The sequence below is a fragment of the Oculina patagonica genome, chromosome 2 (assembly GCF_052425735.1).
Source record: "Oculina patagonica isolate OP01 chromosome 2, crgOcupat, whole genome shotgun sequence".
In the NCBI taxonomy this organism is placed as follows: domain Eukaryota; kingdom Metazoa; phylum Cnidaria; class Anthozoa; order Scleractinia; family Oculinidae; genus Oculina; species Oculina patagonica.
In genome coordinates this window covers 42,699,832-42,724,022 of record NC_135759.1, presented here as the reverse complement: position 1 = coordinate 42,724,022, position 24,191 = coordinate 42,699,832, and the positions used below count along the sequence as shown (strand labels likewise).

The 24,191-nt window shown below is 37.3% G+C and overlaps 2 protein-coding genes across 3 annotated transcripts in view; one reads left to right on the top strand and one right to left on the bottom strand.

Annotated features, from left to right (window-relative positions):
* The window catches only part of LOC144641065 (transmembrane protease serine 9-like), a 66,980-nt gene extending 56,722 nt beyond the window's left edge, over positions 1 to 10,258 (bottom strand). For both annotated transcript variants that reach the window (XM_078500123.1, XM_078500129.1), the window contains exons 1-8: positions 10,173 to 10,258; positions 9,574 to 9,659; positions 8,861 to 8,955; positions 8,194 to 8,438; positions 7,425 to 7,532; positions 6,911 to 7,153; positions 6,225 to 6,266; positions 5,392 to 5,448 (exon numbers count right to left, since the gene is read on the bottom strand). In XM_078500123.1, coding sequence (XP_078356249.1) covers positions 5,392 to 5,448; positions 6,225 to 6,266; positions 6,911 to 7,153; positions 7,425 to 7,532; positions 8,194 to 8,438; positions 8,861 to 8,955; positions 9,574 to 9,659; positions 10,173 to 10,215 — 919 coding nt within the window. In that variant the 5' untranslated portion in view covers positions 10,216 to 10,258. The remainder of the gene's footprint in view (positions 1 to 5,391; positions 5,449 to 6,224; positions 6,267 to 6,910; positions 7,154 to 7,424; positions 7,533 to 8,193; positions 8,439 to 8,860; positions 8,956 to 9,573; positions 9,660 to 10,172) is intronic.
* A 4,850-nt stretch (positions 10,259 to 15,108) lies between these two features.
* Positions 15,109 to 21,905, top strand: LOC144644743 (uncharacterized). The gene is made up of 2 exons (XM_078504263.1): positions 15,109 to 16,937; positions 21,826 to 21,905. Exon 1 carries the CDS (start codon positions 15,385 to 15,387, stop codon positions 16,912 to 16,914), a length of 1,530 nt encoding a protein of 509 aa, XP_078360389.1. The 5' UTR covers positions 15,109 to 15,384; the 3' UTR covers positions 16,915 to 16,937; positions 21,826 to 21,905.
* Positions 21,906 to 24,191: the final 2,286 nt, after the last annotated feature.

Sequence of the window (24,191 nt, the reverse complement as noted above, 5' to 3'; positions counted from 1 at the left end):
GGTTCTGTTAGTTAATACATGTATATAAGTGTGTTCGTCATCATCGTATTTTGTAGAGTTGTTATTGTAAGCTAACTATATATTTATCAATGATCGTAAGTTATTTGTAGGTAATTTATTCTTCTGTAAGTAACTTTAATGTAAGCAGCGTATATCATTGTAACTTATTTTTTTTGTTAGTAATTATTCTAGTCTTGTAGTATTGTCAGTACGTTAACGGTTATAATGGACTATGTTGACGCGCTTCAGGTGAATTGTCGATACTGTTAGTTGTTTTAGTATGTTTTGTAATTGTTGTGTCATATGCTGAATAAAATTAAAAAAAAAAAAAAAAAAAAAAAACAGTGATAACGGTGTCCAGTCTGGCAAAAGTAGGGCTTGCGAATTATACCTATTAAAAAATAACTCCAATGATTAAATGATTTACCATTTTTTAATTGTTAAATGTCAACCGTGACCAATTTTTCTCTTGGTATTCCACGCCGCCAAAACATTCTCAGTGACGTGAAACATCACTGTGAGAAATCAGTGGCGTGAAACATCAAACGCAAACACCGCCACTATTCGCATTTCACACGCATGCAGTCATTGATATTCAAATCTTTCTGAGAAAACAAAACTTTGGGTGACGCAACGGCTTGATTGATATAGACTCGCACCGTTTCCAGGCACTGCTATGTCTCCAAAGGAAAGTGCCGACTTTCTCCCCCTCCCCTGCTTTGCTGTTAAGTAAAAACTTGTTGCTTTTATTTACAACAACAATCGTATTCAGTATAATGAATAGAATGTCACTTAACTGTAAACGTTTCATTTATCAGTTAACTACTAACTTTTTGGCCAAATATCAGTTAACTACTATTTTTTTGTCCAATTGTCAGTTAACTGTTAACCCCATTAGCACCCTCTAATAATGATCTTCATAACATCCCAGTCCTAAGCAGGAGTACCACTCCTCCGCGGTAATTGTCCTTTACGATCGCGATTCGCATACTAAAAACCATTGCAAGGACGTTGTACTGCTGACAGCCATAGTAGCCATGGAGAGCTGTTTACGACTTCACGTCGTTTATCAGCGTAAAAGAAACAAGAATTGACTCATTTTGGGCATATCGGCTACTTTTAAAAAGCACTTCATAAATAAACAACAATACTTTGCCAATTCTAATTGTTAAACTGAGAATTTGCAGGTTCTTTTAAGTTTGTGTCGTTGAGTACTCCAAACACACAGACCTAGAAGTTCATCATTTAGACAGTTAGTCCAGAGATATCAATCGTCGGAACCCGAAAGAAATCTGGCTTTCTGACAGAGTCCGGAGGACATGTTCAAATCCCAGGGAATATACAAAGTTGATTTTCGGCCATTTTTTAGCTTTCAGTAAGGACTGATCATGATTTTGTTTGTTAAAAATAACTTCGGTTGCTTTTCAGTTTGTTTGTCAGCTGTTACGAGAAAGGTCGCCTGAAAGAAGTGTAACAGTGTACGCAACCTGACAATGCCAAAAGGTGTAAAGTATAGCCGCATCACGTACTGATTACTTACAACAAAACAAAATAAATTTAAGAAAAAAATCCCAGTACATGAAAGCAAATGCAAATGCATCACGCGTTAAATAAAAACTTGTACTTTTCTTCCATCTGATATTCCAAATAACTCTTATGAATACTTACCGTTGCCATTCTGTCTAATCGAGTACGCTTAAAACTCTTCTTTCCGACAACGTTTTTGTTTCGTTTCCTCAGAAACGATACGGTATTATTTTGGCTTCGATGTGAACTATTTACACAGTGAGGGCTACTATCCAATCAGAAGAACAGTCGTAACCACAAAGTAAATACGTTTGACTGAAAGCAATTAACTTCGTAAAAACATGTTCTTCAAATATCGGAAAGATATTCCTCAGCATGATAAAAAAATATTGAGATTCGTGGCAAACAGAAATATCTAACAACTGCAATGGTTTTAAGTTTGATTAAAGCGATGTATTGTAAGAAAACTAGAGAAAGCTCTCGTAGCGTTTAATTGTTAAGTAAACATTCTAGCGATTTTCTGAAACGGAAGTAAATTTTCACCAATCAGTGTTTGCAAGCGCAAACAAAAACGGGATGACTTGTCGTGTTTGCTTGCACGCGGGGCTGCTATCCAATCACAAGAGCGGTCGTAACCACAAAGTAAATACGTATGACCGATGGCAATTAATTTCGTAAAAACAGTCATGTTCTTCAAATATCGGAAATATATTCCTCAGCATGACCAAAAAAATTTAGATTCGTTGCAAACAGAAATATCTAACGACTGCAATGGTTTTAAGTTTGACTAAAGCGATGTATTGTAAGAAAACTAGAGAAAGCTCTCGTAGCGTTTAATATTATTCTGAAACGGAAGTAAATTTCCACCAACCAGTGTTTACAAGCGCAAAGAAAAACGGGATGACTTGGCGTATCTCGTGTTTGCTCGCACGGTAGAGCTTAAGTGCGCTACAAAGAGAAGTGCATATTTGCAGGTGACTTACAAAGTTAATTTCACTTCATGTAACAGAGGAATGTATAAATGTGGGAGATTGCCCTATTCTATTTGTACAGGAAAATTTCACGCCATCTTCGACGTCACAAACAGCGCGAATACACGCAAAATTGCGTGGGTTCTCGCGTGGATGTACCTGGAATTGCGTGATTAGTGTCACGTCGGCGTCGCAAAAACATTCGAGTCTGCACGGAAAGTTGAGAAATTCTGCTCAAAGTTAAATTTTGTATGGACAGTATCGAATAGCAAGGTGTGCAACTGCCGTGTCGAACTAAATTCGTCTCCTTAGTTGATGTAACGCTCAATATTAACTACCGTTGCAACTGCTGGTGCGGATTTCTGAGATTAAATTAATGATATAAACATTATTTGGATTATTCAAAGCCATCGCGGTCTGATCCAAACTCCACAGTATCGCCAAAAATGCAAATCGTTATTATCAGTGTTACCAATGCAAGGTTGTTACACTGACAATAGAATCAACTTGGCTGTGTCTTATTCTGTGGAGATAATTTCATATTTGCCGGGAGAGCGTGCAGCGCGGATCGAGCAAAATACAATCCTGATACGACTATATATAACATATAACTTTCTTTAAACTTGAATTTTGCTTAATTAAAAATCCTTGTTAAAAATCTGTGAATGGTACCTTTTTTACATTAATTTGCTTTGGTTGTTTACGTGTCTTTGTAAAGTGACAACAGGCATTTCATTTTGAAGAAATGGCTTCGAAACAGTGTGCTTATCTCTGTTTTTGTCGACAAGGGTTTTGGTTTGTCTTGAATTTGGCATTTATATGATTTGAGCATGTGATCAACTCACAGAAGTATATACCTCAAGCTTTTTGTCAAAAGGTAATAATTTCATCTACGATTAAAGTGTTGTTTTGCATTTTATCAGAGATCAGTAGTCACAAAACACTTTATTTATGGAACTTATTTTTTTAGGATTGTTTGTTTCAAAAAATAAACCATTTAAATTAATTGCATTACTCTGATCTTGCATTTTACTCTTGTGGTTTCATGTTTCCCCACATTGATAGGAATATATTTAAATATTTTCTGTAAGTTATTTTTCCATTCATGTAACATTCAAAGTTATGCTATCGGGTGCCATTTTTAAGCAAAAAAGTGTTCTGCAGAAATAAAAAAAAATCATTTTAATTTCCACTGAATCAGTAAAAACGATAAAGGCAAGCTCCCTTCACTAAACTTAATTTGGAGAGAAAGACATATGCTATTTCTATAAAGAGAACTATTTATGTGTTACTTGAACTCTTGAAAGCCAAACTGCAGCAGGACGTAGTTTATATTATGTCTCCTTTACATAAAATCGACAGTAGGTTTAAAATGGGAATTTAAGTTACTACTGAATATGAAGTTCTTATTTTCATTCTGTACTCGTGCATAAATTCGGCAAATTCAACATACACTAGGACCTTCTCCAAATTAAAGTAAACCCCAAACCCACCTCTCCTTAAGTGTTACACTATTCTCACCCTTCCGCAATCAGGAAACGAAACACTATTTCTTTTTGAAATAGCTGCTTGTTGAGCCTAATGCTTGCGTGCGCTTTGCGCATGCGCATTAGACTCTTTGTTATATGAAAAAAGCTGTTAGCAATCCCAAGGGAATGGTTCGGGATCGATAATCGTTCGCTGTAATGTAGAAAACAATGATCAGCTGCAAGAACGGACTCCGTACGGACACGCACGATTAGTTTCAATTAAAAACAGCCAATCAGCGACACGTGTTCCCACGCATAATTAAAAGTTCTTTCTCAAGTCACGATTATTCAACACTTGAACAGGACGAAATAATTTTCCAGTTAAGACATTTGTAAGCTTTTTGTGAAATTAAATCTTCGTTTTCAGTTCAGTTAAGCACTTGTGTTTTCAAGCAAGACGTCTTTGAGAAAAAATATTTCGACGGCGACTCGCGTTTATTTACACAATGCGACCAAATATTTATTTTGTTTTAAAAAATAGAAAACTTTACCTCGGTTTTTGTATTTAAGTCATTCGAATTTTGACCAATTTTTTCTTTACAGTGCAAACAAAAACCTTCAGAAATAAAAGATGTACATGGATAAATGTAAATCAAGTTACGCGACTAAATCAAAATGCGTTTGTTTGGCCGCTTTGCAGTATTACACTGTCCCGGCCTTTGCCATACACTGAAATCGAATTTCATGCTTTTACGACTCTCAGAGATCTTAAGTTCTTCTTACAGCTAGAAAAATCATAAAATGGTTACATTGATATGGAAGTGATGATTCGCGAAATTTGTACATCATGATAAACAGTCTTCGCTCCTGTGTATGGTAGCTCGATAATAATTGCCTAGTTTCCAGCGTTCAAAAGGTCATCATTGTATTGACGTAAGCATTTACACCCGTTTTTAGGAAAATCTGTCACTAAGTGCTTACAGTACAATGGAGTAACAGTCACTATTTCAAGTGCTTTTATTGCAAAATCTGTTTCAAGAGTCATCATCAAAATGGTGAAAAATCTGAAAGAAAACGATGTGAAGTTCTTCAACCCTTGTTGTAATGAACATGCTTTTTGTAAATCGTCACGCAATCTTGTCCAAATGTTTAATCGTTTCTGCTTTTACGGACAATACGGAAGAAGTAACATCAACTCCTGTTCATACTTTAAATTTTGTGAAGCATATAACATTTATGACTGTTTCGTTTTCATCCATAATTATCCACGATGCCCCTAGCTTGCTATAAGCATTTTAAATTAAACTGCCTCATCTTGCCTCTTGCTAGTTACGGCCCTGTTATCTTTCTCAATACAGCTGGATAGTTTATCCACATCATCATTCACTGGCACTTATATTTGTAAAAACAGTTATTTGGCTTACCGCTGCCTACAGCTGTCGTGGGCGCTGGGGGTGTGGATGGTGGCGTTGGTGATCCTCCTGTGAACAACATAACCAAAGATCACGTACGAAAGAAGAACGTCACATTTCAAATTTTTTTGTATGCAACGCACTTCAAATCACTCCAGTATCAATGGATGCAAATTACGTCTGATCGTATTATGTAATTATAACACAACACCACAATAATTTAGGTTACAGGCTCTCTTTGCTGGTCTTCGTTTACAAACCTCTCCTCAAACGTTTAACTGATTAAGAATACACAATACAAGATTTTCCTCTAGAATGACTTATGCTTTACCCAAAACCAGAACAAATTATGGAATCTTTAATATTAGATATCAGGGCGCAAAAATCTGGAATGCTATCAGTGATGACAAGTAAGCTTCTGTCACTTGAACAATTTAAGAAAAAGTATAAATTAAGCATTATTACAAGCTATTAACTGAACCTTTCATATTTATAACTCTAGATTTAACTCTGCTAGTTAACCTGACCGTATATTTCATTTTCCATCTTTTTTCCCATTAATTTTTCTTTAAGCCTACTTAGTTTTGTTTTTGTGTTGTGTAGTTTGCTATGTAAATGTTAAGTATACCTGACCTTTTTATAAATTATTGTAATAAAAACTAAGTATGGCTGCCCAATCTTGTTAGCCAATCGTGGTTATTTTGGGCAGCCATGCACTTTACTTTATTTTTTCATATTATTGTATTGTTCATTTAATTGCATGTATAGGGTGCAAATAAAGTTGTTGTTGTTGTTGTTATTGTTGTTGTTGTTGTTGTTGTTGTATACACAAATCTATAGCTTACCGCAGGAGCTGTTTGTGGGCACTGGGGGTGGTGGTGAACCTCCTGAAATTAGAGCACATGCAAATGTCAGTTTGGTTCTTTTTTCTTAATGTTGAATACAACTTACGTATTAAGCAGTGCGACAACTTTTCGGGATTTCATACGGACCTCATAATTAATTGATGCAATTTGGTCCATTTTACAAGGAAATTAAGCGATAGTTATACCGAACTGATAACACTGTGGCCCTCAAATCCGAAAAGCAATGAAAAACAGATAAATACTAATAAACAGAAAAGAACGTCAATACCAGAATCCGTGTTCTATACCAAAAATATTTAAATCGTACCATGATACCTGATGTCTGTATCTGGTATATTGGTGACCAAACTCCAATTTTGAAGAAACACAGTTTTATGCTAAGGATGCTTAGTAAACTGCTGTTGCGAATTGAAAAATTCTGTTGTGTAGAATTAGCTGATTGGATTTCATTGGACATACAGACATTTGGTCCCAGTCTTAGTCATGGAAACAAGGACCTCCGAACACCTTTTGCCATGTGTTTTGGTTAGTTCAATCACTCAAAAAGGGATTTTTTCCGTTGAGTGACATTGTCGTTCATTTTCCTTCCGTTCATGCAATAAACCACTAAAAGAGAATTTTAAACCAATTGCATATATATCCAAAATAGGTAACGTGTTGCAAACCTCCTCCGCCTATTCCTGTTTGCTGTTTGATCCAACCTCGATACTGTGTCACTCGTGCAAACACGCTGTAAAGATGTTTAGAATCGCATCTGGAAGAGCCCCAACTAACGGCGCCGTGCAGGGTGTACGATTTCATGTCCGCATTCAGGCATACATACGGGCCTCCACTGTCACCATGGCAACCGCTTAAAATAGTATTGTCGACACCGGCGCACAGCATTTGGGGAGTTAAACTGATTGATACTAGAAGAAGACAATGGTATTAAAAAAACACAAATGAGGTAAGAGCCTTAAACGCAATACCCTTTCCGATAATTTCTACTGAAAAGCGTTTTTGCAGAAAAAATCTGAAGCTCATTGCCCCGCTACTAAAGTATTTTTAGTATTGATAAAGAAGCCACAATAGATATTGCGGATCACGAATTCGAAGAGATGGAAATGGTTTCAAAACACGCATACGAATAGCTGAATGTTATATTTAATCTTTCCACAACTGATACACTTTCTTAAATACCTCCAGAAGCTTGAAGCTTTTGTCGGCACTTCACTTGGTCGATAGGTGGCATCATGGCCTGCTGTAAAATGGGATGAGAACTTCCCGGATGTTTGATCTTTCCCCAGCCTGCAAAAGCAATTGAACAACTTCAGAATTTGGATATTACTGACTACATGTAACTCTTACTGAACAGAAGTAAAACATAAACTGTATTTTAAATAGCCTTAGTTTCGTTTTGTTTGTTTGTTTGTTTGTTTGTTTTTTTTTGGCTGACCCATCATTTCCAGACTAGCTTTAGTGTTTTGATTAAGTTGTTCTTTTTCCTCGACAAATTATAACTTAGTATTCAAACCGATCATATCCCACAGAGTACTCTTTTGATCCGTACATGCGTGTTAACATAATAAGATTTTTCCCTTATATAAAAATAATATTCCTACTGTTGAATTTAAAACAATAACGCACAGATGTGATTTGTTGACACCCGACCGTGTTCTTACTATGCATTGATGGCTGTTCGCTCAAAGAAACTTGGTCTCCGCCGAAGTCTAATGGTTAAATAGGGCTCATTAGTCCCTATAGAATCCGGTGTTGAGGTAGCGCCGACAGCACTCGCCATTCACGGCTTTATTTCCGTTCTTCAGTTTTCGTTCTAGAATTCTTATTCACAAAAGAAAATTAGCAATGGCCTGCCTGCATGAACGCAGCGAATTCGTTGAGGAAATAAGAACTATAACAAAAAAAACATACGATATAGCATGGTCGCGCACTTTCCAACCCTGCTTACCAGTAATGTAGCATTTGGATCCTGTAGGAACGTCAGAGTCATGAGATGGTAGGCAGACAGTATTTACCCGCTGAGAAAGCTTTACAGACTTGACGAGTTGAATCAAGGCAATGTCATTGTTGATTGGGCTTGGTTTGTTGTATTGTGGATGAGAGATGATTCGTTTGGCGTCAACAATTTCCTCTGTACCCTCATTTGTGTTCCGATTGTGATCACCAACAACAACTTTATAATAAGCAGGATTCCTAAAACGAAATTCAAGATATTTAGGAAAACAGTTGAAACACAATAAATTACGGTAATTGAATAAAGCTTTTTTTCCTAACTCCATCGTTTTTTGGTTATCAACGAAGAAGGATGGGGACGGCAGATTTTGCCTCCCTCTTGAAACTCCGGGAATGATAAGGATATGACAATGAATTTTAGGATGATGACGTGACCCGCTGTGTATGATATATGAATTACCCCATTATTGCCGAACAGGTGCCTTATTGAGCCCCCCTCCCTCTTCCTGCGCAAGACGTAAAGACTGTTGGAGTGGGGCTGGTTGCTTGGTTGGTTGGTTGGTTGGTCGGTTGGTTGGTTAGTTGCATTGGTTGGTTGGTTGATTCTTGCGTACTATTGTGTTTCAACTTGGAGCTATGCATTGTAAGCACTGAATACTTACGAACTGCTTGCTACGCAGTGAGCGGCGGTTACTACCCAGTCAGGACCAATAAGTGATCCTCCACAAATAAATCTGCCGTTACGCTGCAAAGCTATCTGCAAAATCAATCAAAGTCATTTACAATTTAATTCTGCAATGACTGTAAAGAGAGTCTACAAAAAGTGATGCATGCATTGAGTTGAAGCCACTGTTTTGTATATACAAAACTCCATCGGTTTTCAGTTAACACTTGCTACCAGTCAAATGATTGATAATGCTAAACCTCCTCTCCCTGCTACTTTCCTTCCCCTCTATTGCAATTCCGACAACCAGACACAAAAGGTTGTCTTCTTAATTAAAAAGAAAACTTAAAGACATCTATGACATCAAAATCAGAGATGTCAGACGCCATGTGCTCCGGCGTAAATAGGTAAAAAGAGTCGTGCTACTTGAAGGTGGAGGAAGAAAGAGAGAAGATCACAATGACAGTGGAAGCGGAAATAACGTAAACAAAGTCGTTCGTTGTTGTACATTTTAACAAGGAACAGTACAGAGTAGAATAAGCAAAGAGCACTGACCACGATGACCGATGGTAAAAACAATGATGACGTCTTGACTTATTTTGTGCAATGTTTACATTTGCATCTCTTGAATGTCACGTGCCACTTCAATTTATAACAAGAGCAACATAAAAAAACATAAGCGATACCTATCAAGTAAGCTGAAAATCCTACCTGCCATGGCCAAGCTCCTGGCTTAGCGTCCTGACCACCAATGACACGGGACTGAGCGATGGGCGTATGGCCACATGGCAGCTGCCCTGCAATAGAATAAAAGAAACAGCAGTTGAACCAATTCCTGTAGTAGGTTAAAGTATTCCACTCCATACAAAGCAGAGAAACGTGCAAATTTAGCTAAATCCAAGATGATCGAATAGGTACACTTGAAGATAGTCTTTTCAAAACAACTATATAATATAAATCGCAAAAAGGAAAATTAGTAACGACAGTCCAGTACTGAGTTATAACTGATCTTTTAGGAAGCAATTTCGTGACTGCATGGGAAACTCAGCGAACGAATAAAACGGCAAAACGACTTAGAGACAAACTGACGGTCCTCAGAGTCACAACGAAAAACGAATATGATCTTGATAAAACAAATCGATGCTAACAATTTCCTGCGTATAAAAAAGTTGTTTTAAAAGGTTATCAGAAAGACCTAATTAAGGATTACCAAAGAAATGTATAAGATATCGTTTGACAAAAGATTTAAACTTTTTTTTTGGTGTAGTATTGCAAAAAGTAAAACTTAACCAGGCTTAATTCATCCTTACCTGTTGCAGTGCCTCCAAGTAACAACAACACCAGTAATATCATCTTGAGACGATCAAAGATGAATGTGAAAACTATCTGAGTCAGACCCATTTAAGCTCATAGATTGAAGAAGCCATTAACGAATCAAATTTTGCTTTTAAAAGAAGCATATAGATAAAGATTGCTTGAAAAATTTGTACAAATATTTTCTTTCCTAATTGAAGCTCTTAAAAGCAAGCCGCGGAGGCTTTCTAATCTTCACATATTGGAAATGAGTGAACACAAACCTTTTGATACAGCCTACACACTGGCTAAACAGCTGTATGTTGGACCAAACAAAACCGAATCAAAACGTTTCTAAAATAATTGCCTTTAATATTGATCGTATGATGTATACATAAGACAGTGTTTTGTATTTTTTTAGCTGTAATAACTCTGAGAAAACAAAAAACAAAACTAACATGAATCAAGTCTTTTCTAAAATAATTGCATTTAAAGTTGAGTAATTATATCTTACCGTAGTCATAATTCACAGTTTTTTATTTATTTAGCTGGGGCTAATTCTAATTACAAACGTTCACTCGTTTCTCGGGTTCAATTAGAGCTAAATCATAAAGACAAGCCGCCGGCAAGTTGTTCGCACGTATTGTGTTCAGAGAAGGGATAATATTTGCTATTACTATGTAGTGCGTTTTTTAATTTACTTTGCCTGAGCGTTCTCTGCCTTTAACACTGATAGAAAATTAGAAATTCGCACTTTTATTTGCAAACTCTCCGTATATTATCGTTTATTTATTATTATTCAGTAACATCTTTTCAATAACAGTTCTCAGGTTGATATATATTTATTATATATTTAATAGGAACTTCTTTCGGTCTCAACAGTAAAATGACTAAAACTATCCCTTGACTATATAGCTATAAGCTACTATAGCAGGCGTCACCTTGAAATGAAAGCATTCGATCAGTGAAAACTTGTTTTTTTTTTAACTCTGTAACTCTAATATTTTTTCTGTCAGTATTTTTACTGAAGTTTGTTGAGGGGGGAATTTTTTCTATCCTGTCCTTCATAAAAAGCCGGCTAAAAATCTGACATAGCACGTACAGCCGTCCCGCTCCCCGATTTTTCTGAGGGGAGCGGGACGGCTGTACACAGGCTCATCTGTCAAGGCTGCCCTGAAGGGATAATCTCAGTAAAAGTTACCTAACTGAACAATCATTGACTAGGCTAAAACTGGCTATGGGAATTGCTGCCGCTAGTAAAAGTTCTAAAAAAGAATTCAAGTTGTTATGTATGGCGATTCTTTCTCAAATTTTCATTTTATAAACGATGTATAAAATATTGTTAATTTTCTGTGCGTCCTTGATCAATAAACTGATAGAAATTAACGTGCCCGGGGGGGAGGGAGGCACTCAAAAAAGTTTTATACGGGGAGGCTCCGCCCCAAGCTTTTACTCCTTACCCTTTTAACTACCATTTTCACAGAAATTGTACCCCTTTCGTATACCTTTTACTGAAAAAAGGTACCCTTTTTCATATACCTAAAAGACATGGCATAGACGTAGAACAGAACGCTTTCTTGTCATTTTCATGTAGCGCTTAATAAATTAAAATAATACAACCATAAAGTGCGTCTGTTCGAAATATTTTAATTAAAGGCGCTTTTAAAAACCTAAATGATGGATTTTCATACCCTTTCATATACCAAAACTTGTAAAATCCCTACCCTTTTATATACCTGAAGCCTGAAAAAGGTACCCCTTTTCGGGCGGAGCCTCTCCGTATAGGCCATTATATGGAGTACCCCTCCCCCCCCCCCCCCCCCGGGTGAACGTGTCCACAACGCGTGATTGAACGGAGTGACAACGGATAGCATAAATTAGCATAAATGCATGCCTTGCGTAATTTTCCGGTTAGGTTGTTTCTTTCTGTGTTTTCTTTATTTTCTTGAAGTATTTGTTATGTATTTTAGTTATTTTTTTCCTGTTATTCATGAAAATAAACCCATTCTGTTATATTGATGAAAACCATCAGTACCGCTTTCATAAAAATACGCTTTCGGCACGTCACTCAGCGCGCATGTATATGGCACTCACTGATCACACAAGAACTTTACAGGTGGATTTTATAACCTTCAGTCGAAATTGTGTGGTAGAGTCTAGTGCTGCAAAAGGTGTAAAGGCTTTTTTAAGTGACTTTTCTAGCTTTGGCAAGTAACGGACGATAAAGATTCACTTAGTAGTTGATATTTTTTCAGCATTTTAACTGAATTACATTAAAATTAATTCTCTACTCTCCAGATATTAAATAGCCTGAGTTTTTGGTTAAACCCTTAGAATTCAAATTCACGAACTAAAGGTCAGTAAACTGCAATAGGGATTAGGGACTTATTTCGAATCCAACCTGCCCGAATCACAAACAAAAATCAATAATTCAATTGAAAAACTGAACGTGATGAACCAGCATCCATGCATAAACTGCAATGAAATTTGGTAAGACCAGTACAATACAGAATGGTTTCATAAATAAATATACTAATATATGCAGTGATGTTGAGCTTGAGACTGAGTGGAAAACTGAATTAAACTTCGAAGTGTCAGAGAGATAAAGTAACTAAATTGTAAAAACGTTTTTTAAACAAGTGGGCACTGGCTTGTTTACCATCATGACAACGCCTATACATTGACCATCATTGCACCAAACGATACGAACATGCTTTTGTCTCTCTGATAAGGGATCTGAAAAGATGTAGGGCCGGAATTCTAGAAATGTTTGCAAAAAGAAAAGCCAGAGACTTTATAGCTGTGTGTTTTATTAGTTTAATACACAATACTAATTTATCGTGTTTTCTCCCTGTGCTTAATATAGTCGTTTTAGTTAGCATCGGATATGAGTTCTTACTGGTGAAAGCTTCTTCAGACAACATAAGTGAATATTCAGTCTTAAGAGAACTTAAAGTGCGTACTTAAGTGATGTGAATAGAAAAGAGTCGCCTAACTGTCCATAATACTGACACTTGACAAATCCGACACCCAGGAGCCGACATTTTTAGTGCTTATATTAAAATATGTCAATTCTGAGCAAAGCCATATACTGGAATGAAATGAAACGAAAGACTTTATTTTAGTGTCAGTAGTATTAAGCTTATAAAAACTAATTGGGGACACAACTGATGATAGTCCGGCTTGTGCGGTTTGATATGATTCCTTTTAGCCAAGGAATTGAAGTTGCCGATGAGAAGTTTCGATCATTTTCGAACGGTGTTTTAAATCTAGAAGTCTGGAAGTGTTAAGTCCGCCGAAATCGAATCACCAATCGTTTAGTTTGATATGGACATCCGTGAACGGGGACTAGAATCCGGCTGCCCCTATCCCAGCGAAGCCGCCAGAGTTTATTTGAATCTGGCGTCGTCGGTTTTCGTTTTTCCACTGGGGCTATTATTGTCATTCCGTCAATGATATTAAAAGCACAACTGAACTTTCGGCTTACTGACTACCATATTTCCCTGATTCCTTTGCGTACCTGTAAATTTCTCTAACCGCCAACACCCTGAAGGTTTCTTGCATTGAAAGTTACCCTTCCCTCCTGGGGTTTGTAAAAGCCGTCTGGTGATCGCAGTCTTTACGTGTCGTTAAGAATTTCATTAGCTTTAGATCGCTTTGCAATTAAAACATACTTATCGGATAAAGACACTTAATATTACAAGAATTTAATTAAGGTTGTGAACATTCCCGATCCGTGCGTGTTTAAAAGTTGCTTGACAGAAAATGCCTTTTCTCTACCTTAGAATGTACTTCGCCAGTCTGTCAACCGACTAAGGGGGCCCTCTAGAGGCCTCTATTGTATGACTGGCGCCTCAGCTCAGTGCAGTGTGGCTAGCATCATGTTCGCCACCACTGAGAAATCAGCTAAACAACCGACAACGGACATCCGCTGCCGTTTGTTAACTAGCTCTGGTATGTTGGTCCTTTCCGTTTAAAAAACGACACCAACTACGCGAACCTCAATGTCAAATAATTTAATTAAGACTGAACTATTTTGTGAAATTCTTTGATCTCTATCGCCTTCAAAATTGTCGCTTTTAAGACCTTTTAGCTCGTCCAGGCACAGATTAATATCAAGACTCTCCACGTACAAAATCTAACAAAAAGTCACGAGAAAGAAGAAATTGGTCATAAAATAAATCTGCCTTTTTGTGACCCCGTCTTAAGTTCTCCCAAAGGCCATTATATGAAAAGACCGGTTTGGATAATTGTTGTTCCGAACGGCTACTTTAGCCAGCTGAAAGGAAAAATTTTAAGAACTATATGGAACAGTTATTTGCGTTTGAGAAGCTAAACAAAAACGGCCAACCTAATTAAAGAACGCTTAATGAATTTGAAGCTTTCATGGTGTTGATCAAGGAGACAAACATGTTTGACATGGGATTAACGACTCAGTAAGAATTTCAGTAATTTCAAAATTGATTAGTCTTCCACTCCGCCGAAACAAGCCTCTTTTTGGCCCACGGCTCGTAATTTTACACTTGGCTTAGTGTTTTAAGTGTCTATTTAAAAACAGATTTATCTTTTGGTTGTTTTTGACTCGATGTCAATTCATTGCTAAAACAAAGATCTTGACCTGTCAAATAGTTTCCACGAGTTTATTATGTATATTTAAATTAACTGGTTCCAAAGGAGGCCGAGCAATCTTACCCCTTCCAGAAAAGACAAACTTTGTTATCGCTTGAAAAATATACAAACCGAGCTTTCCCTTGCATATTTAGCCCTCTATCACAAACGACAAGTATTATAGATACGCTTAAAAGCCACACACTGCGTTTGACAATGTAGAAAGCAGGGTTTCTTTGTTGATATTTCTGCCCCCTGTGGGAGAGGGGTAGCGAATATCCGCAGGGTCAGGCTGTACGTGCTGTTGTCACTAATAACAAAGTTATTAACCGCACAATAGGTAAATGACTTTCCAGCTGTCAAAATTTAGCGGTCAGGAGTTTCACAGTTTATCTCGCAAATTCTGATCAACATTACGCGTGGAATGCATCAATGCGGCGCTCGACATGCAAGGAATCCAGACGTCAGTTCAATTTGTGGTCGATTAATATAACTCAAAGGAAACCACGAGGAAGATATTAGCGTCAACTGAATAATCACGAGCCATATGAAGAATACCACGTTACACAACGTTTGCTCTCGGTTGTATGTGAACCGCCACAGCTAGTGTTTCAAAGAATAATGCTGTGCGGCCCAGTGAGTATGAAGGAAACCAGCTATGAGCAGCCTCTATGGAATAGTACTACCTTGAATGAAGACGCGATGTACAAAACTTGGGAAGTACACGTTACACATGACGAAGAACAAGATAACGGATGGGAACAGGTCAAATTGAGGCATTCTCGCTCCCTTGGAGCGGAGAGTTTTCCGGCCGCAAGAAAATCTGACGGGATTGGAAACCAGGATGGGTTCCACTACAGCGAGCGAACAGGCTTGCTGAGCCGCAGCGCAACGAACGTGGACATGAAAACGGAAACAGAGGCCGTGGTGCGACCTCGATTTCAAATAACTATTGAACAACCGATCCGCAAAGTTACTCCTGCATGTAATGCTACGTTTCCACAGTGGTTAAAATCCCGCACTTGGCGGCGCGCTTCGGACGGTTTACTCGCCTCTACGCGGTACTCTGGAAGAAATGCTCCGGTGTTCAGCGCTCTCTCAGAGGAACACGGCAAGGAGGACAACGAGACTGGAACCAATTCAATCGCCCCGAACAATGGAAGCAGCAGGGCTTCCTCGTTAAATTGCCGCCGATTTTCCGATGGTTGCTTTCACAGCGTTCCAAGGTATACAGGATCTAAAAAGGTCAGCATTGTTTTGCCTCAACCGCGTAAAAGTGCGAATGTAGGATCTAGTGCGTGTGGCGCTAACGACACTAAATGTGATAGCGATGTAAAGGATATGGAAAGTGCTGATTGCAGCAGAAACGAAGAGGACGATCGCTGGAAGGAATTAGTGGCAAAAGCGCAAGGATTTAAGGGCGCTAAAGTGAACGGAGTAAGTAAACTTAGAGGATTACACGTAGAAGACGTTAAAGGGGACATAAATCGCTCTTTGGAGATGGAGGACGTGTTTAGTGACATTAGCAGCGAAGCATCTTTTTCATCGAACAGCTCGTATCACTCATCGTCTGACAGCGATAGTGCCGTGTATAGCGCGTTAATAGCTAAGCCGATATCCGGCGATTTAGCGCATTTCAAGGAGGCTAGCCACACAAGCTTAAACGCTTCAAAGCCAGCTCGCCGGGTTTCTACTGAACATTCATTTGATTCTTCTGCAAGTAAAAACCATCCGCGCAGATACTCAGTGGCGTCTTTCTCCCCTACGCGCTCGTTTAACCCTGCTGCAACCGCGAAACTTTCTGGTTACAGCACGCAAAGTGCGCTAGAACAAGCACGTCAGCTTCTTAGCAAGCTACAGTTGGAGGGCAAGAATAAAAATAAAAAAGAAAGATTGGAGGAGTTGAGTACAGCGCTAAAGTGGATCCTGGAAGAACTAAACCGCATTAAAACACCGGACAGAGAACTGGTTAGTTTGTTCATCAGCTTGCGTGCGAAAATTGTAAACTTAAAGAGCGAACTGAAGGCGGACGAATTCAACGCGACCTGCATTGACCCCAGTGAAGTCGACAGCGCCCCACGAATGCAAAGTCTTATGCTGACCGAAGACAATTTCGCACATACCCGCTCAAGACGATTTAGCTGGTGTTAGAAGGAAAATATTTTCTCTTGCGGGTAAGTAGGTTGTTAAGTTGTAAGAAACTTGTTTTTCTACACAACATTTATTGTTTCCGGCACACGTTTAACAGTTGTACAACTGCAATACTTAACTTAACATGCCGATTTACATTCAAGCTCCCAACTTCGCCGCTGAGGAGATCAAATTGAGTTATTGTTTGTATCACACCTCAAAATTAAAATAACTCTCTATGTACATAGAAGTTTGTTCTTATCGCGTATCGATACGTGGTAGCAACGGAAGATATTTTAATAAGTTCAGAACTTCAAGGAAAATGTGAGTTAATTATTGTAAAGATCAATTTGTTGTCATTAATGTAAAACTTTCTGCGTGGGAAAAAGCGTTCTTGCGCGACATCGTTACAAGGACATTGATCAATTTTCTTACAGCCAAAACAACTTTTATTGTTTTCCATCCATACAAAAGAAGTCCCTTTGTGTTGCAAATTACCTTCAGGCTCTTTTCAGGCCGCAGCGTTGAACGTAAACAGTACAAACACCTTGCATCGATCGGGTTCAACAATGCTGAAAATTTTGAGCGCAAAATGTTTTGAAAGAAAACATTGCCCTTATAGATGAAATCGCGAACAAATAGATACTTCAAAACATATTAAGCCGTTCCCCTGCTTCCGATAGCTGTCATAAATGAGTAATTTGGACATCTTGTTACTGCAAACAAATATAGTTTAGACTTATAACATTTTCAAAAATATCGTATTGTGTTTCAATGCTATGTACCGAGCAAAGAGGTGATGATGTCGTTTTGATGTTACAGTAGACTTTGCGTGTTTCTTAAAGAGGAATCAATCTTGAAACGCAATATAAGAACTAAAAGGTCAGGAGGTGATGCAGAAATAATCTTTCTTCAAAAGAAACGCAAAGCAAACATTTGACCACAACGTCAACATAATTAGTCATCTTCAAGTATTTTTTTTGTCCCATCCCATCAAAAGCATTTAATTCAGCACTTTATTTTAAGCCATGGCTTTAATGTACTTTACGTCAAGAAATGAACTGACGTTGGCTTTCAAAGAATGCGCCAAAAATAGGCTTCGCGCGCAAACTTATGATTATCACGAGATGTTTTACTCTCGCAAGTTTCAGTTTCGAACCGGTACAGACTGTCATATCTATTAAAAAAACTGAATGCCCGGAAAACAATCTTTTGACTAGTAATACGCTCGAAAAGGATCAAAAAATATCTTCGCATGCAACAACAGCTTAACATGTTTCGGACGACATTCGTAAGCTTTGCGTCAAATCGGTTCAACGAGCGAAAATTCTTTCAAGACAGTGTAAGATGTATCAAAGGAATGCTGTCTTGTTCGTTGGTTTCGATTTCCGCAAGTTCAAGGTTTTCTAGTTTTTTTTTCGCCTAGAGAAAACTCTTTCAGAGAAACATGCATTTTTTTTCTGCTGTCATGGCGCCGAGCACTATTAAAGGGCCGTTGTCATGGCTACGGACCCCCTGTGTGAACTTTTCAAAAAGTTATAAGTTTTTATTACTTATTTTATTATTGCCACATTTAATTGCGCAATTGTGTACAAAATGTTTATTTATTTCAGTATATAGCGATTTGCAAACTGTTCCATAGTTGAAAGAAAATCTATTTTTTTTATTTTATTTTTATTTCATTAGAAATTTTATTCAATATTTTATTTTATTTAATTTTTATTTCATTTTATCTTATTTTACTTAAGTTTAGTTTTATAAGTGTTTATTTTTCTTTTTTCCTTTTTCTTTATTTATTAATGATTTATTTTTAAATTCCTTTTTGTAATTGCTTTCTGAGTTTGATCCAAAAATTGAACCCTAACAGTCTCAGGCTTGCGCTTATTAGTAAAAAACTAGTATATTCCCGCCTCTTTGTGTGCATGACTTGTCGCATGACCGCTTCAAGACGCTCTCTTCGAAAAAATTTTAAGTACTTGTTAGGTTCAAGTGATTTTAAAAGCAAAGAATGTTTCTTAGTGTTGCTGGATTGGGTTAATAAAACGTAAGACATTATGGCGTGTAAGAGGATCGACCTTTTGAAGTAATCTTCCCATCGCATGCAAAAATACCTATCTGAAGCAGTAATCCTCTTTTGGTCATTGCAAACGTGCAGCTGTGAAACGTCCACATTTTATCCACAATAAATACAATATCTTCGCCACGTCTAGCTCATTAAACCATTTTCTAGAAACAATGATATTTTGCTTACTGTAAGCATAATTTAGATAACGTAGTTTCTCTAGCCAATAACAAAGAAACTATACTTGTAAAGATAAGGGATTTGATATGATAATCCATGTTGCTAAAAAAAGGGATAATTGACCAACCGCCTTTGTAGTATAGCTAATCGGATGTAATTCAAAGTATATTTTTATGTCTCGCAATAGTCACGTTTTGCACGGTATGACGACCGAATGGGTCATATATTTCATATTTTCCTTCCCGTCCCTTTTGCATTTGGATGACGTATTGTAATTGTAAGCTTGAGAAAACATGTTGACAAAGCTAAAAATGTAATGTGTACCTAAAATTGCTAAGAAAATATTGATGAGATGCTAGCGTCTTGTAGTCTTGTAATGTTTGTGAGGCTTAAGAGAAATCATAGACCTTTGGCGCCTTTTTATCACTTGTCTGCTTCAATACGAACAATTTGTAATGGTCCATCAATTAAGGAAAAACCCAATGGACACTTCAAACAATGGCAAACTCTGAATTTCACTCATATAAAAGTGTTTAAGACCCTCCCTTCTAAATACAGGGTAATCCGGAGAGCTTTAAATCCTTCAAAATATCGACGAGAAATGGGCCTTGCCCGGTTTTGTAGTCTTCAAAATTAAGAGGCTGTTTTGAAATTGACTAAAACAAAATTTCGTTTTGAGAGTTCTTGTGAAAAAAGAAATTCCTTCACGTCCTGGGATGGCCTTTGTGTTTGAGTGTTTTGCACAGTTCACAAAAGAAAACTATATTATTGTATTTCCAAAACTAAAATAGTCCTATCACATTTCCCATGCTTGTTTTGATCAGAATTATGTTTTCATTCCGCAAAACCAAAACTGAAGATTATATCACACCTTTGTTTCAACATGACCAGCAAACAAAAAAATATTTGAAACTTCTGTTCAACAGAACAGTCATAACAAAATTTAATAATTGTCTGAAATGTTGCCTCTCGGCAACTTCATAAAATAATACAACTGAATAATTCCAAAATATGATTTTCTATCGTCGTTTTCCCAATTTAAAGTGTACTATTCATTCGCCAGTTTTCAAGACGGATAACTCGTGGAGCTCAAAAATCCTTTGAGGATCTTTGAGCATGATACATGTGATGATATCTGACAACTAATATTAAATTTTTTTGCCTTTTTTGGGCAATTTCCTGCTGTTTGTAACATGGCAAATGTTGAATGTCATTACAGCAAACGACACGAAGATAGGGTGGTTCTATTGTTGTGATAATCGGTCTGACAACGCCCTTGTTATAATTTTGCAAAGCCTTGGTTTAAGTCAAAATTCCCGAACGACCGAAAGAAGAAACTTTTTTTAATTACATAAATCGGGAAATAGGAGGTATTTCCTTTAATAATGTAATTTTCATTTCCCGTTTCTAAAGATAGATAGATCTCTTTCTTTCTACGTTTCTAAAGATGCAGCAGATAAATCGCTACGTATGTCTTGTCCTGACCAAATTTCGAGAATTCCGTCAATTCTCTCGCGTTGTGCGAAAGGCAATACCGAGCCCTCGGTCCAAAACGAGATATTTATTGTTAATCCGATGCCGACAAAGTTATAATGCGAGCGGCTTCCGAGAAGATTAAAATACGTGATACTTTCAATTCTGTTTAATAAGTTGGTTTATTTTAAACGTCCGCCGAGAATAGGCCAAACTGTTCTCCAGGGACTCCTTTCGAGCGAGAAAAGACCCATATTCACCTTCCTTCTACCCTCCCCCCCCCCCCCCCCCCCGCCAATCATTTGAGTCAGGCGGCACAAAGCGCGAAGTCGGCTTGCTTTGGACAATTATTCATTGCAATAGGGTTATCAGGTAATACATACTTCCGAAGCGTTCATTTTTATGGGTTAATCACAGAAGCACGATCTTATAATCGGATACTTTTACGTTTTTCAAATTTGGGTTACGACTAGCATGCGTTTAGATGCGATTTACACGAAATTCGAACAAAACTATTAAAACAAAATTTTACTTTCGTGAAAATTTGAATCGACTGAATTCGACTTCAAAGTTCTGCACGCCCTTTTTTTCTTCGGTCTTCGGCTTAAATGCACAGCGTTTCTTGAGTTTTTGTATTTTTTTTTTATTTGAATAACTGTTAAAAGGTGACATCACTTGTGAAACAGTCGTAGAGCCCTCGTCGCCTTAATCGAAATTACATGTTGATGGGTATTTGGAAAATAATTATAGCAACCATCGGAACGGCCACTCCTGTTTGTAAAAAAAATTACTTAAACAAGTCTAACTTCATGTTAAAGAAAAAAAAACAAAAGCTGGACTAAAAGTTTCTAAAGCATAGTCTCTTTAAATGAAATAGGTTTCTCACTCCCGATTGGTCTTGTAAGTCACGTGACGCACATAATGCGTTTCAAAACTGCGAGGATTTCGCTCGAGGGATATCCCTCGAGTTGTCAAAATCTGCGTTTAAGTAAAAAAAATAATATGCACGGGTCATAGTTATATGGACATCTGTTCCGGCCTTGAATTTACAGCTTGCCCCTCGGAACGAATAATCTCCGCGGACAAGTATCCGTACATATTTTTCCGCGGTTAAAATAAGTTACTTTTTGTATGTGTACTGTTGGAACGGAGAATTTGTATTGTTATCTTTTGCTGACAATGTTCTAATTTTATGTTTTTTTTTTCTTCGTGTTTAGATAATTATCCAAGCAAGAATTAAAATGCGGACGAGATCTTAGCAAGTAGGATATTAATTCAATCTATAAAGTCGAAATCGCCGATTCCCTCTGCGTGCCGCGGGTCACGGTGTTGTTTCTCGTCTGTCTCGCGCTTGTTTTGATGTCACTCTTTCCCTCGGGCGCGCGCCTCGGCCATTGAAGGTAGATCACAATACTTTAGAAATTCCACCTTTGGCATACCATTATAGCTAGCACAGTGTTGTGCATGAAGAAGATTTCTTTGTAGTAGATATAAATCTGAAGCTGTATTCAGTTATCAGTGAACAAAATCACGGCCAGTCGTTAAAAGGATGGATAACGCTTCCCACCAAAAAAAAAATTTTTTGGCGCAAGTCTAGATAAATAACTATCCAATTGAAAAAAAACAAACACAAAAAAAAAAAATCCAAATACGTTTTAAGTATAACATCGACCTGAATCTCCATGCTTAAACTGAGGGGAAGTATCAAGGGGATTTTGTGTAACTTCAAATTAAAAGTTAAAAAAAAAAAACATTTCAGTGTTAACGGAAACTCTAACCAATGATAGTCCAGGTTTTGTTAAGAATTAAATATAGTGTACTAAAACCGTCGACGTCACGAGTGTCTCTGGCAATGGAAAGAAAAGGTCGAAATGAATTACAACTCAAGTTCTCGCATTTTTTTTTTTTTTCAAAATACGCTGTAAACGATCATAATTTTTTCTTTTTTTTTTTCAAGAATTCGGTTAATATCTTTCTTTTAGTGTTCTAGGATTAATTTCTAAACGAGTAGAAGTAACAACATTACTGTTTCGACGAAAAACAATCAAAATCCTTGCGATACTCCCACTATAACTGCTAAGATGTATATTTTTTTTTTCTCTTTTTTTCTCCTCTCTCTCTTTTTTTTTTTTTTCTTTAATTTTGTGGGCCTTTTTCAATTAAAAAAAACTTATTATTATATATTTTATTATTCAGCACTGCAGTTGCCCTCTTCTTCTACCCATACTGCCTTTCAGTCTTGTCTTTAAGCTTTGATCCGGACAACGTTAATTGAAATAGCTGTATAAAACCACATATAACCTTTTAAAAAGAGACAGACGTGATCTAAAGATGATTTGTTTTATACAGTTGCTATATATTTTATATTTAGATTAGTATAAAGTGAATAGACATAATGATTTTAGAAAAATAGATTAGATAGTATTTATATATTTTTTATTTAAATTGGTTATCCACGGCCCGCTCTGTTGTCTCGTTTGCTTCTTTATAAGAATATTATATGTTACTCAAATCCCCCGGGGGGGGGGTACTCTCGCTTGTAATGACGGGGATGATCGAATGGAGGCAAATCAGACCCAAAAATCCTAGTCTTCCGTCCATCCCTGACCAAAATCTCCCAAAAATCCCTTTCTTACCCCGTCGTCACATTTCCCACAAATCACAAGCGAAAGAGATCAAAATTCACTGGGAACCGTGACGATGCCTTGCCAATTTCCCACCCAAAAAATCCCGGAATCGAACATTTCAAACCCAAATAAATCCTTCGATCATCCCCTCATTTACATCCGGTCCCCCCCCCCCACCCCCCGTGGGCTCAACTCAGGCCGATGGACAGGCATTTCCCCGCTCAAACGTTGCTTGAAAGTTGCATGCGTTGTTATGGAGTAGTTTGTTTAAGATTATTGTATAGCTATAGGTTGGGGTACACCTAAGTAAGACAGGTTGGTTCGGCAAGGTTTAAATGAGATCTGAAATTGTTCACTTTGATATCAATGTAAAACTTCAACCAGTGTAAAAAACAATAAATCATTTTTTTATTATTTTGTAGTCAACATTTTTAAGTACCTTAAAAAAATGTTGACTACAGAATAATAATATTTGAAAAGCATTATATTTATAAAATTGTATTCTATAAGGATAGTTGATGAATGAATAAATAATCGACTATATAATAAGATTTAACCTGAAAAAAAAAAACATTTTGTGATAAGCATATATATTGCATTGTAATCGGCATGGTTAAAAATGACACCGATTTTGTTTGTTCTTCTCGTAGTTGATAAGGATTTTCTTGTTGTAAAAAAAATGAAATAGATGAAAAAAAGAAACGTGACGCTTTTGTACAAATCAAATGAGTTAGCATTATAATAAATATCAATTCTTAATAAAGTCTATGTCTCTTTTGCATAACCCCAGAAAAAGATAAGCGTTTTGCTCGACATAAAAAGACATGAAATAAAGCAAGTAAAGTCCCGATCGTACAAACACTGCAACCTTGAGCACAACAAATTCCCCGGGGGGGGGGGGGGGGGGGGGGGGGGGGTGGGTCCCCCCCCCCGCCCACGTAAAAAAAAGAAGTCTT

Bases quoted from the DNA above. Each gene is read 5' to 3' on its own strand.
- LOC144644743 (XM_078504263.1), top strand. From the start codon at position 15,385: ATGCTGTGCGGCCCAGTGAGTATGAAGGAAACCAGCTATGAGCAGCCT.